This window comes from Haliotis asinina, chromosome 5 (assembly GCF_037392515.1).
Source record: "Haliotis asinina isolate JCU_RB_2024 chromosome 5, JCU_Hal_asi_v2, whole genome shotgun sequence".
NCBI lineage: Eukaryota > Metazoa > Mollusca > Gastropoda > Lepetellida > Haliotidae > Haliotis > Haliotis asinina.
Genome location: NC_090284.1, coordinates 55358110 through 55371784, shown reverse-complemented (window position 1 = coordinate 55371784; position 13675 = coordinate 55358110). Strand labels below are relative to the sequence as shown.

General features: G+C 41.4%; 1 protein-coding gene across 2 annotated transcripts in view; it reads right to left on the bottom strand.

The window, feature by feature from the left end:
* Positions 1 to 13675, bottom strand: part of LOC137284843 (interferon-induced GTP-binding protein Mx-like) — a 34007-nt gene that overhangs the window by 6336 nt on the left and 13996 nt on the right. Inside the window, exons 8-10 of one of the 2 annotated variants that reach the window (XM_067816860.1) lie at positions 6092 to 6214; positions 5540 to 5690; positions 4561 to 4805 (exon numbers count right to left, since the gene is read on the bottom strand). In XM_067816860.1, the coding sequence (XP_067672961.1) occupies positions 4561 to 4805; positions 5540 to 5690; positions 6092 to 6214 (519 nt within the window). The remainder of the gene's footprint in view (positions 1 to 4560; positions 4806 to 5539; positions 5691 to 6091; positions 6215 to 13675) is intronic. The other variant, XM_067816861.1, reaches the window with a different exon arrangement.

Here is a 13675-nt window from a genome sequence, read left to right as displayed (position 1 = left end):
AGTTTGTTTTTCTCTTGCCATTTATTTCTATCTTTCAGTCCAAAGTTTTGATTTTTGACATAAGGGAATCGACAATTTGGAGAAGTACCTTTTCTTTTGTTGTCTTGTACTGTAATTTCAATTTTCTCCAAACTGCCTTTTGCCGTTTTGGCATGGGACTCTGGAAACAGTTGTGGTCTGTACCCGGCAACTGTAACCTGGAGGCACCATGGGACAGTGATTATGACCATGCAATGCATGTGAACGTAACTAGGTCGTTTCTCTGTTACATCTCACCAGATTGCCTGAAAAGTGTTGTTAATAAGTCCAAATCTAATATAGCTCCAGGGCCTGATGGCATTCGGAATCGGTATTGGAAACTGTTCCCTTGTGTCCAAACACAATTACGTCACTGTGTTAACTCTCCTGTGGACACAGGTGATGTTCCTCCATGGTTCTGCAAAGGTCGCACAATACTCCTTCCCAAAAAGGGAGACTTGACTGATCCCAAAAACGTCCGCCCTACGACGTGTTTGAATACTCAATACTAATTATTCACAGGGTGCTTGACAAAGCTTGTGTCATCTTACTGCTCTTCCAATGAGATCATTTACAGAGAGCAGAAGGGGGAGAGAAAGGGATGTTGGGGGTGCAAGGATCAACTTCTTGGACAGAAAATTATTTTAGAAGAGGCTAAAACGTACCACCGCAACTTCTCCATGTGCTGGATTGACTACAAAAAGGCATATGACTCTGTCCCTCACAAATGGATTCTGAAGTCTCTTCAGTGTATTGACCTCCCTGAACGACTACTTGATTTACTCAAGTCTTTAATGAGTTGCTGGTCGACTCAACTTGAGATGTACTCGCAAGGAGAGGTGCAGACTTCAGAATCTATTCCAATCAGAAGGGGAATTTTCCAGGGGGACTCCTTTAGTCCTTTGCTTTTTTTGTCTGCCTCTAAATCCTTTGAGTTTTCTGCTCAATAGGGAGGAGGGTTACCATCCCGGACCTCCTCAGCACATATCCCCAACACCTCTTACTCATCTCCTGTACATGGATGACATCGAACTCCTTGCCAAAGGAGATACCAATTAGAAAGAACAAGTTCTCCTTGTCGAGTCCTTCTCTAATGATATTGGCATGACTTTTGGACTCGACAAATATAATACTCTTCATTTAAACGTGACAAGGTAACTAATGATGGATTGGGAGGATGGATCACAAAGGGGAGGAATTATTGAGCATCTTGTGGAAGATCAGGCATAAACCTATCTTGGAATGCAAGTTCGAGACAAGCTCCAGAATGCCCTGATTCAAGATAAACATTGGGCCGAGTATAAATCTCGTTTAAAGGAAATTTGGAGCTCAGAGTTAAATGCTCGAAACAAGTTGAAAACCATAAAACACAACATCCCGAGTCTTCACCGCCTGATCAGAAGGATCATGTCTGATAACAGAGCACACCACCCTCGTCCCTCTCTTAATCGTTCATATATGGCAATCAATTCAGGAGGTCGGGGTTTGATTAGAGTGGAGGCTCTCCGTGACAGAATTCTATTGTGTACTTTTGCACATATTTATTTATCGGATGATCCTCTGGTGATGCACTCATGATAAAAGTAAGGAATTCCTCAGTTATTTTAAATGTTCTAAGGTTGTTGCACACAATCCGAAAATTGAGAATGATTTTGTTGACGGTGATGTACTTCTGGACGGTACAGCGATCTGAGAAAAGCAGGTGAACTCCTTTACCAAATCTGCCTACAGTCGGTGCTTTGTGGAGAAACTGTCTGAGAAGCCATTGCATCGTGTGTACATGCAGTGTGTGGAACAGAACAGCAGTCCAACTGACTCCTTCGCCTGGATGAAGTCGGCTGGTCTCAAATGTGAACCCGAGGACTTCCTTTTTGCTGCTCAGGACCAGTCACTTCCCACTCGCAATCGCCAAAATGTGATTCTTAATCAAAATGTTAACATGAAATGTCGTCTTTGCAATGAATTTACAGAGACTGTCCAACACCTTGTCAGTGGATGCCCTTCCTTGGTAGAAACAGCATATCTTAAACGACATGATGGCATGGCTCGCTGTTTTCACTATCGTCTCCGCCGTGCGTTTGCCTTTGACCCAAAGGTCCATCAATGGTACGACCCTGAACATGTCCAGGGCGTCCTGGAAAATGATGCTTTCAAACTTCTCTGGAATAGGCCAATATACAACCTGAGACGAATTCCTGCCAACAAACCTCATGATGATGAGCTTCACCAGTCTGACTGTGCCAGGATCACGCAAACCCTCTCTGCTGCATTCTATCCTAATCTGTAAAACATGGAATGTTTTAATTATTATTAATGACAAATATATTATTGTCATGAATTACCCAATGCACAGTGGTCAATATTTATGTATACACACATCATCTGTTTGTGTTCTCGCTTTAAAATAAAGAATGAGTACAGAAGTGCCATTATATGTATGTTCTTCAGTTATATACTGAACATCATTGAAAACGCACCACCTGTAAATTTTGAAATAAGGCAATAGAATCTTTTGGAAATGGAAAATTAATGGTGGGAATTTTGATAATAACACACTAGATCGTAAATAACGCTCTACAGTAAAAAACGGATCGTTCGAACACATCATCGAACACATCACATGAAAACAACAAAATTCATGCACATCACACACGAAGGGCACAAATTGCATGCAGAAAGCATGCTGTTCAGGGGTATAAATGACCTTCGGCACAAAACCGTTCTCATTTTCGCAGTACTTTCGTAAGTAAAGTTTTTTCGCCATGCCAAGATTGTCACCAGAGGAACGAGAACAGGCCTTGGGTACGTTGCAGGTCGGCGCTTCAAGCAGAAACATTGCACGACGATTTGGGTGTCATCATTCGACCATTCTGAGGCTTGCTAACAGATACCAACAAACAGGAACCAGCAGGGACCGGCAACGCCCAGGTCAGGCACGTGTTACCACCCCTCGTCAAGATCGAGACATTGTACGGCGCCATATTCGGGATCGAACCTTGCCCGCTGCCAGAACCGCCAACGCTGTCCAGGGTCGACGTGGTTTGATCAGCGCTTCCACCGTCCGACGCCGTTTCCGTGCGGCAGGGTTACGTTGTCGACGCCCTTACGTTGGACCCATCCTGACTGACAGGCATCGCCGTGAACGCCGACAATGGGCTGAACAGCATCGTGTGTGGTTGTTACGACGTTGGCATGGTGTGGTGTTCTCCGACGAGTCGCGTTTTCACTTGCGAAATGCTGACGGGCGTCTACGGGTATGGCGTCGACGGGGTGAACGTTATCATCAGGATTGTGTTGTGCAAACCGATCGGTGGGGTGAAGGCAGCATTATGGTGTGGGGAGGGATAAGTTATCACCACAGAACCGCTCTGATTGTTTGTCGTGGCAGAGTGAATGCCGTTTACTACCGTGACAACATTCTTCATAACAACGTCGTTCCCTTCTTTCACCAGCATCAAGATCTGCACACATTTCAACATGACAATGCACGAGCCCACACTGCACGTGTTTCGATACAGTATTTGGCTAACAACAACATTCCTCTACTTCAATGGCCTGCATTGTCACCAGATTTGTCACCCATCGAACACTTGTGGGATTACATCGGCCAACGCCTCGCACGTCGTCCGCAGATCAACAACCTTGGGGAACTCGACAATGCCTTGCAGCAAGAGTGGAATGCAGTGCCTCAGGACTTTATTCAGAGACTTATCCGTTCAATGAGGAGACGTTGCACAGCTTGTGTTGCTGCTAACGGGGGTCATACACGCTACTGACTTTCCATTTTGACCCCATCTTTATTTCATTGTCAGCTGCATTAAATCTTCACTGTTTTGCTTGATTGTTTTTTGCTTCTGTTCTTTATCAAACATTGGTCTACACAAATATGTAAAATTTACATAGATTGCTCACTTCTGCTCTTAGAAATCCACAATTTTAGGGGTGGTGCGTTTTCAATGATGTTCAGTGTATTATAACGCCATCCCTACATTCATCGTGTGAGTTAGCAAATGTGTCGCAGTAAAGAACGAAGACCCTGTACATACAGTAAATAAATTCAACACAAACGTAACAACAACTTTGAAACATAAATGTGAAACAGCTGAACGCAGAAACAAGGATGGAACCACTGAAACACAGCGCAGACCCAGAACATTAAGTAGACTTGACCTAACCAGCCACAGCTGACCTGAGCCAGCAAAACATTTGTTTTCCTTCTGAATGTGTCGCTGGTTGTATAACATTCCATAAACTGTTTAATTTGTTATTGGTGCCTTTAGTTCGATACCCTGAACAACCTTCTACGCTCCCTTATGGTGGAGATACTTAACAAATCCAGCATGTAAATGTATGTAATTGTATTATGGCAAAAAGGTAAAAAAGTTTGGAATATATACAGCTATAGAACATATCACATTTTATGAAAGGTATCTACAACAATGTCATGCATGTCATTACCATACTGCCTTGCTGGATGCATTAACTATCTCCACAGTATGTGTGCAGATGTAGTAATTTAATGAATAATAATGTTATAAAAACCTTTACTTTCTCTGCAAAATCAGGAAATTTCTCGAACCACACTTCTGCTAAAGTGATGAGGTCGCCTGTTGTCGTTTCATGCACTATGTCGAAGCAATGAAGTGCAGGTTCTTCCACTTTGGAGATGTATTCCCGAGCACAACTTTCCACCAACTCAAATTTGCCCATAAAATTGCAAAACTCTCGACCTCGAGAAGCTCTTATCTTCTGTTTTAGATCGGACTTCAGTTTCTTATCCTTGATGTCTGGAACGGGAATATATGCCTGTTGCGTACAGGAACCCCAGGCTTAGAAATGTACCATACTGTTCGTTACCTTCAGGCTCCATTTGGCGTAGAAAACAGCTGTCGCCTATAGCTTGCAGTGATCTGAGAACCTAGAGCATTTTACACATAATTTCGTATGTGGACAACTCTGGTTTTGATGAGTATGACTCATCTAGGTAGTGTATCCTATGAATCAGTAACCTGAAAATATATTGCTTAAGACCCTGAAATGCTCAAACATCACAAGGACGGAAGAAGTAAAAGCTAATGTTTGCATTAACTTATTTCGTTATATCACCAGGCGATCGGGTATAATATTATGTGAAGTTCCCATTCGATGTCACCCATGACACTGTAACTATTTCAAGTGTTACCTGTTTATAGACGAGAGATGCATGTAATTTTCTTACAATTGCAGATCGTGAACCTGTACATATTGCAGATTCAGATGGTACAGTTTATCTAAGTATATGAATTGTCGTCAATTACGTTATTGCAAAGCTTTGGCGATCTCGGTCAGAAACAGCCTCGCGTGTATGTTATCATAAACATGACGTTTGTGTAAAAAGTTATGTTTTAAAATGCGTGACATAAAGTAGATTTATGTACAATTATTGTGTAATGATACCACAAGCATTGTTAGGATAATTTTTCTCGCTAAAATGCAAACCGTCTAAATCATTTCACACTACTTTACTTTGTAATCCACATACCTGGTTGCTTTGCAACACATTTGCGATATAAATTCTCGAAAGCCTGGCGAGCAGTGCTGTAGAGGTTGTTAATCTCTTGTGGAAACCTTTGGTCATAGATGCGTTCTCCAGTCGTCATTGCAGTGGCAATCGTTATGAACTCGTGAACCATCTGTCAAAACATCAAATCTCATAACGAAATGCATACATGAACCTTTTTCAGCGTTTTATTTAAATCGATGAACACACTACAGAATCTTTAGGAATACACATATATCTGCACAGACCAAATGGGAATATTGATTCTGAGTATTTCATCCAAATTAACATGCTTAATTTTCATGTAGAAAGAGACGTTCAAAAAACCTTTCTTTCCTTGTACATTCATGGGCACACGTTTTTGTTGTTGCATTTTATTTATTCTGATTTATTTGACTTCATGCATCTTCCACCAAACATGACATGGGTGCAACTTTCTGTACTCGTATCTGGTTACGTATGAAGTGATATAGGTGTGGAACTAGGTTGTAATAAGTGTCTATGTATATCAGTAACATGTTCTTACTCACGTACCCGGTGTGCCACCTTCCGTTTGTCAGAGATTGATTGGGGAGGATCCTCACCCAGATCTTGTAACTCCTGATCTGTGTTAAGGAGTTTGCGCCGCACATCTTCCTTCATTTCAGGTACCAGCTTCTGCAACATTTTTTTTTGTGATGAGCGGTGTTAACTAGATCCTTGTTGTCAAGGGTTTCATGTGTCAATAGCATGTGTCCCATGTGATTGGAAAATTTAAAACTCTTTGGATATCATCATGCACTTAGTGCATAATATATTTGCTGTCGTCTCGGGGAGACCTGAAACTTTAAACATGACAAGTGACATTGGTTCCAAATGAATATGAAATATCTGTGAAGTAGCATTCTCTTTGTGTGGCCTACCATGGAAAACAGTAAAACCGAGGTTTGCTTCTTAAAGTTTCCATGAAGTTTCTCAGTTTGTCACTTAATTTTCCTTAAGAATTCATAAGTTTAGAAAAATTCCTAGCTTCTCTCTTACCCCAAACTATGAAGAAATCTTAGCTAAAAATGTTCTTACAACTTAGAATTTGTTTCGTTTCCACGAGCCGCCATATTATAGAACGAAGACCTTTCTTAACTAGCTAGGTGTCCTCATGAAGTTTCCTAAAGTTAGGAACAAAATAACGTGTCTATGTGTTTTCTTGCAACGTTGTTATGGAAACCAAGTTTTCTTGGTCATTTAAGAATTCTTAGAAACTCTATGCATAACACCCAATTACATGTAATCTTGTAACTATCGTTTCATAAAGGGAACAGGTTAAGGAAGAGGTGAATCTACATCCTCAGATATTTTGCAGATAACGATTATCACACTATCACACAAGGTGGGGACAAGCCTATGAGCCATCATACAGGGCATACAGGTCATTGAAAACTAGTGGATCACATAAAACTCTGAGCCCTGACTCTAGTGCATTTGGTGTGATACCCTTTACGTATTACCTAGTTCCTTGTAAAACGTAACTTGAAAGGTACGCCAAGATTAATATTAATTCCTAAAGATTTATAGGATTAAATAGGATATGATCCTTGTCTAGTATTAAACGTCAGAATATGACTCAGAATGAAACCCAAACCCAGCCTCTATGAACGTGATGTGCAGAACAGCTGGAGGATACGCAAAGAATTTTGCACACGTTGTACAACGTTTTGAAAAAGATCCCATATACAGAATCCACAGAAGGACCTAGCCTTGGACACATATATTGACATATACAAACTAATATTGTGTAATCGATCATGCAACCTTATCTGTCAAATCTTTCCAAATATTTCTGTACGTCTTCCGCACTCTTTGTCAAATCAAAGGCAATTTAGGGGCCATCTCTGTGAAATATGTCCAACTCTACATTTTTCCTTCAGTGATGAAATGGAGACTTATATATAGGGTACTTCATGTGTTAGGTAAAAATATCATATTGTTTCTTGCCTCTCGGTTACATGTACATTGTATCTAATCTATTTATTACATTCTAAATATTACACATTGTAGAAGCTGAAATATAGCATGCCTTTTATTTTTAATCTTCGGCATGAAAAATAAAGAAAACAATCTGGAGAGATAAATGTCTTCTTATGAGACATGTCAAGCGTCCTCAGTATGTCAGACGATCAAAAGAGAACATATTCAAATACATGGTAAACGTGCAGAAATGTGTCAACTGGAAGGTCTGAGTTAGAGTTTCAGTCAGTAAATTAGTTCATCTTGTTATGATGGTGATCTACCTTCTGTTGCTGGCGATCTATAGCCTGTTTTTATATTGTATTGTCTGAATATTGATATTAGTTTTAACTTTCCAAGCTAGTTTTAATTCAAATTGTGATACTGTAGTTGTTTTACTGTCCTTTGTCGACAGGTTTTATAACACACATATATTCCTTTTCAGTGGTTTGTTCCCGTCACGATATGGCTGAAATATTGCCGATGTGACGTTAAATATTAACTCACTCACTCACTCATCTTGTTATGAAAGTGTTCTTTTTTTTCTAATTTGTATAATCATTGGTTAGATGATAGTTTTTCGACATCATATATGTTCCATGGCAATGTTATTCTTGCTGCATGCCTCTTTGATAACGCTCCAGAGTTGCCTCCCTCGATTTGTTGTTTATCTTGTTAACTTCCGGATATCGAGAAAGTTCTAAGTGAATGGCGACACAGCCACGTAGGCTCTAATGTTCCCGACACTGTGTCAGGATATATAAAGGCTGGTTGATGTGTTGACGGACACACGCACGGACTTGCAATCGGAATTATATTATTTTATGAACTAAGGGTCCACAGTTCTTGTCTCGACAAGTTAATAATTTTTTCGGCCCCGAACACAAAATGTGTAACTGACTAACAAAGTCAATGGTCAAATATGATGGAAAATCGTATATCTCTGCCAGGACTATGTATCGAAACATTTTTCCATATCTAGTGTTGTTTCCATGTCACCCTCTCTACCAGCTCCTCAGATTTCAAATGAAGTAACACGAGGAAAAAGGGTTTATTGAAAGACATATGTCAAAACGTGATTAAAATCTTAACGTGCCATAAAAGCGTGATATGCAAAGCCTTGAACACTATACGTATTATAGATCAGAATGACACAATATATAATCTGCCCATGGCACCTACTTCTAGGGACTCATTAGGCTTACAGGTTTGGATGAGATGTCCAAAATACAGCAACACCATGAAAAGGTCATGTAACTTCACTTTTCACCTCATAACAGTTATGATGTTAGTGTGTCGATATTTGCACGGTCACAATGCAATGCCATACATCTTGTAAATGAATGAAATATATTCCGGACAAAACACTTATGCAGCCACAGACCTTGGGGCACCCATGAAGAGCCACCTCCTCGTGGTGGGTGCTGGGTAACGCTAAGTGCTCTTCTCCCGTGTGGACCCGGGACAGAATGTGTCCACAGCACCCCATTGCTTGTCGTAGGAGGCGACTAAATTGGGCAACCTGTTTGCCGTGGGTTGCGTCCCGTGTCGGTGGAGGACGGGAACCTGGTGGTTGGGGGCATTTGGGCTTTTAACTGGTTTCCATTTGCCCAACACACCACTTTGGTCCTTACTTCACCTAGACGGGTGGTTGAATGGGCCCGATTCAACCAATCGGCTGGTCATGCCAAGCCCTGTGCATGGACTATGTATGTGTCATTGCACAAATTTGTTTTGAATTGTTGTGAATTTTAGTCTTTGCACTATTGTGGATCTGTAACTTTTTCGATTGTGAATTATCCAAATGATGATTATATGAAATTTGCCTAGAGTCTTGTGCCAGAAGGCGATGGCTCATATGGCAATCTGGTAGACTAATTATTTATAATTCTTCTACTGGAGTATATCATCCGGGTATCCTTGGTGCTGCAAGCTGGAGGCCCGCTTGCTTCAGCATTGTCCTTGTGATACTCCGTGGTGGGTGGGGAGCTCGGATGATGAACCATATGAAACCAACCATGGCTTATGACATACCCCCCAAAAGACAAAACGTCCACTTGAAATTGATCATGTTGATACTGACCTCAGACCGTCTCTATCGATTGAGTACTGGCCATGTTTTCTTGTTATTGAGACTCCCGACAAGACACCATTAAAGCTGAACCCTTTCGCAGTATCGAATGGTATTCAAGGTATTGCTGGGGACGTTAAGAACATTAGACGCTTACGTTCGGGTGCGTTGTTAATTGACAACAATCAACCAACTTGATGAATATTAAATCTTTCGTGGGCATTCCGGTCACGGTCTCTCCGCATAAAACCTTGAACACAAACACAGGTATCGTGAGAGATCGGGATCGATTGTTTGATGATATGTCGGACCTTGATATAGGATTTGAAATGAAGGATCAAGGTGTACTCTACGTCAAGCGCTTTTCAACGAACGAAACAACGAAACCATCAAAACCAATACGTATCTGTTTACTTTTTCCTCTCCAAATGCACCCAAATCAGTGAAGGCAGGCTACTTTAATATTCAGGTGGATACATACATCCCCAACCCGCTCAGGTGTTTTAAATGCCAGAAATATGGACACGGTGTATCTACCTGCACATTGTCTGTTTTGTGTGCTTACTGTGGTGAGAAGACACACACAACAGAAGATTGTGACAGTGACTTTGAAAAATGCACCAACTGCTCAGGCGACCATTCTACTTCTTCGAAACAGTGTCCAATCTGCAAAAAGCAAATGGAAATAAACAGAATAAAGTATACCCAAAACATCTCTTTTTCTGAAGCAAAAAAACTGGTGAAGAGATCTGACCTTACAGAAAGCTATGCTACAGTCGCAAAACCACCGAAAATAACAAAATCATCTACAGGCTGCCAAACTATCTTGACTTGGGTCAGCTGCGATTCTCCACAGCTTTTATCCCCTACTATGTCGGCACCCGTGAACGGCCACCTCCTCGTGGTGGGTGCTGGGTCATGACAAAAGCCGTTCACCCCCCGTAGTGGACCCGGGGGTATATTTGGCCCGTTTGCCGTGGGTTGCGGCCCTGTGTCGGTGTGTGTGTGTGTGGGGGGGGGGATCCTGGTGGTTGAGGGCAACAGGGGCCTGGAACCGTGTTCCTGTTGCTCAACACACCACTTTGGCCCTGACTTCACCTAGACGGGTGGTAGAATTGGCCCGATTCTATCAATCGGCTGGTCACGCCATGCCCTGTGCATGGACAACAGTTTTATGCAGTTATTGTACATGTTTGTACATTTTTTACACTGAATGTTTGTGTTTGAAATTCTATCGTATATGTCTGCCTAGAGTCCTATGCCAGAAGGCGGTGGCTCATGGGCCAATCTGGAGATGATGACCTCCAAATAATGCATGTCTCTAATTTCTTGGCTTGGGCCGAACCAGTCGGTCATGAAATTTGTATGCAAATGCAGCTGTTTGTGTCGTTTTCTCTGGAGTATAACATCCCTGTATCCCTAGTGTTGGCATCTTGGATATCCGGTGCTAGTTGACACTGTTCTTGTTGACACTCCGTGGTGGGTGGGGAGCAGGGGTGCTGAATATCTTTTATCAATCAAGACATTTGCAAATATTGAGGTTGTTGTATCTGTGCATAGAACCCTTAATTCTTGTCGTGGCATTATCCGTGACAGAGCACGCTGTCTCGCTGTTATGTCAGAGGAGGAAATTGCTTCAGAGTTGGCAGATCAAGGTATATCTTCAGTGAAACGTTTTACGATCAAGAAAGAAGGACTGATCGTGAAAACAAACACCTATTTACTGACTTTTGACCGGTCATCTCTTCCAAAGTCTATCAAAGCTGGTTATTTTAACATCGGACTGGATGTGTATGTCCCCAGTCCTCTCCGTTGTTATAACTGTCAACATTTCGGGCATGGATCGCAATCATGTCGAAACCAATCAGTATGCCACCGCTGTGGTGATCGCCATGAGGGCTCCGACTGTGAGCAAGAATATAAGTGTGCAAACTGTAATGGTCCCCATTCTGCTTCATCAAGGTCCTGCCCCATGTATCAGCGGGAATCTAAGATAATGAAAATGAAATGCCTAAACAATATTTCATACCTCGAGGCCAAGAAATTGTTGACTCCATCAACTCAAACTCCATCAAACCTGAACTACTCGGCTGCAGTCACTCGCTCTGTAGCAACTTCCTCCGTTTCATGTCAGACTGACGTGACATGGGTAACATCCAATAAACCCATTCCTTCAGCTTCAGCCATTCAGAGTACTCCGCAAGTCAAACATTCTACGTCTGCTTCTCAAACAGAAAATCACCATGAGGAACAATCTGAAACGTCTGTTTCTAAACCAGTCAATGACAGTTCAAAACAGAAGAAAGGAAAGAGGTTAAACAGAGACAAACAATCTACTGTCCCATCCTCTCATAACGTTTTAACACAGAATACATTTGCACCTCTAGATATGGAGGTTACTCTGTCCTCACAGGACACACGGAGGAATAATCCCTCCTCACATTCACGTGGCCTGACTCCAATTAAGCCACCATGAATCACTTGACAAATCTAATTCAGTGGAATTGCAGAGGACTTAGGAGTAACTTAAGTGAAATACAATTACTCATACACGATCTTAAAACGTCAGCATTGTGTCTACAAGAGACGTATCTAAAAAACACCGATAACTTTAACTTAAGGCTGTATAGTGAATCACTCTTTTGCCCCTCCAGGTGATAAGGCTACCGGAAGTGCTTCTATTTTGGTACATCAGAGTGTCATCCATAGCCCTGTTACTCTAACTACGGATCTTCAAGCTGTTGCTGTTCGTCTGACCTTGCACATTGCATTGACATTGTGTAGCTTGTATTTACCTCCTTCTAATATTCAACAATCGGATCTTCAAAATCTGTATGATCAACTTCCGAAGCCTTGTGTCATCATGGGCGATCTCAACGGACACAACCCGCTTTGGGGTAGTCCTCACACAAATACTAAAGGAAAACTACTTGAAGAATTCATTTCAGATAACAATTTGTGTATTTTCAATGACGACTCTACCACTTACCTACATCCAGCTACGGGATCATATTCTTCCCTGGATTTATCACTAACCGATTCCAACTTATATAATGAATTTGAATGGCATGCCCATGATGATCTATGTGGGAGTGATCACTTCCCTACCATTCTCAAAACAATCGACCCTGGTGATGATCCACCTTTATCTAGAAGGAATTTTGCAAAGGCTGATTGGTCATTATATACAACATTATGTACTGATCTTTTAAAACACGATGTTTTTGCGAACAGCGACGATCCAATACAATTATTTTCTGATTTATTGAATGATATTGCTGACCGGACTATACCCCAGGCCTCTGCAGTTCCACATATTCGTAAGCCATGGTTCAATAACGAATGTAAACAGGCCAGATAGTGTAGGAAAAAAGCAGAAAAGTATTTTCGCCGACACCCTAAGGTACATAATCTAGACATAGTTAAAATTTCCAATGCCAAAGCTAGACGCACTTTTGAGCAAAATAAGCGGCAGTCTTGGCGAATTTATGTTTCTAAAATCAATTCACGCACGCCTGTCTCAAAGGTATGGAACCTGATTCAAAGAATAAAGGGCAAAGGTTCTAAATCAACTGTTCACCATCTAAAGGATGGTGAAATTGTCTTAACTAATAAAACTGACATTGCAAATAAACTTGGTGAAACTCTTGCAAAACATTCATCCTCATCCAATTACCTCCCTGAGTTTCAAAAATACCAGAGGCAACAGGAGAAGAAGAGATTAAATTTTACCTCGGACAATGGTGAAGATTATAACGAATTATTTTCGTTACATGAGCTCCAAAGTGCCCTTGAGCAAGCTCATGATACAGCAACAGGAGTTGATGATATCCACTATCAGCTCCTGAAACATTTGCCCGAATCGTGTTTGGAATCACTACTAAATATATTTGATATGATATGGAATACAGGGAGTTTCCCACCTTCGTGGCGTAATGCCATTGTAGTCCCTATACCAAAACCTGGCCGGGATCATACTGATCCGTCTAACTACAGACCAATCTCTTTAACGAGTTGTGTCTGTAAAACCATGGAACATATGGTGAATAATAGATTAGTTTGGT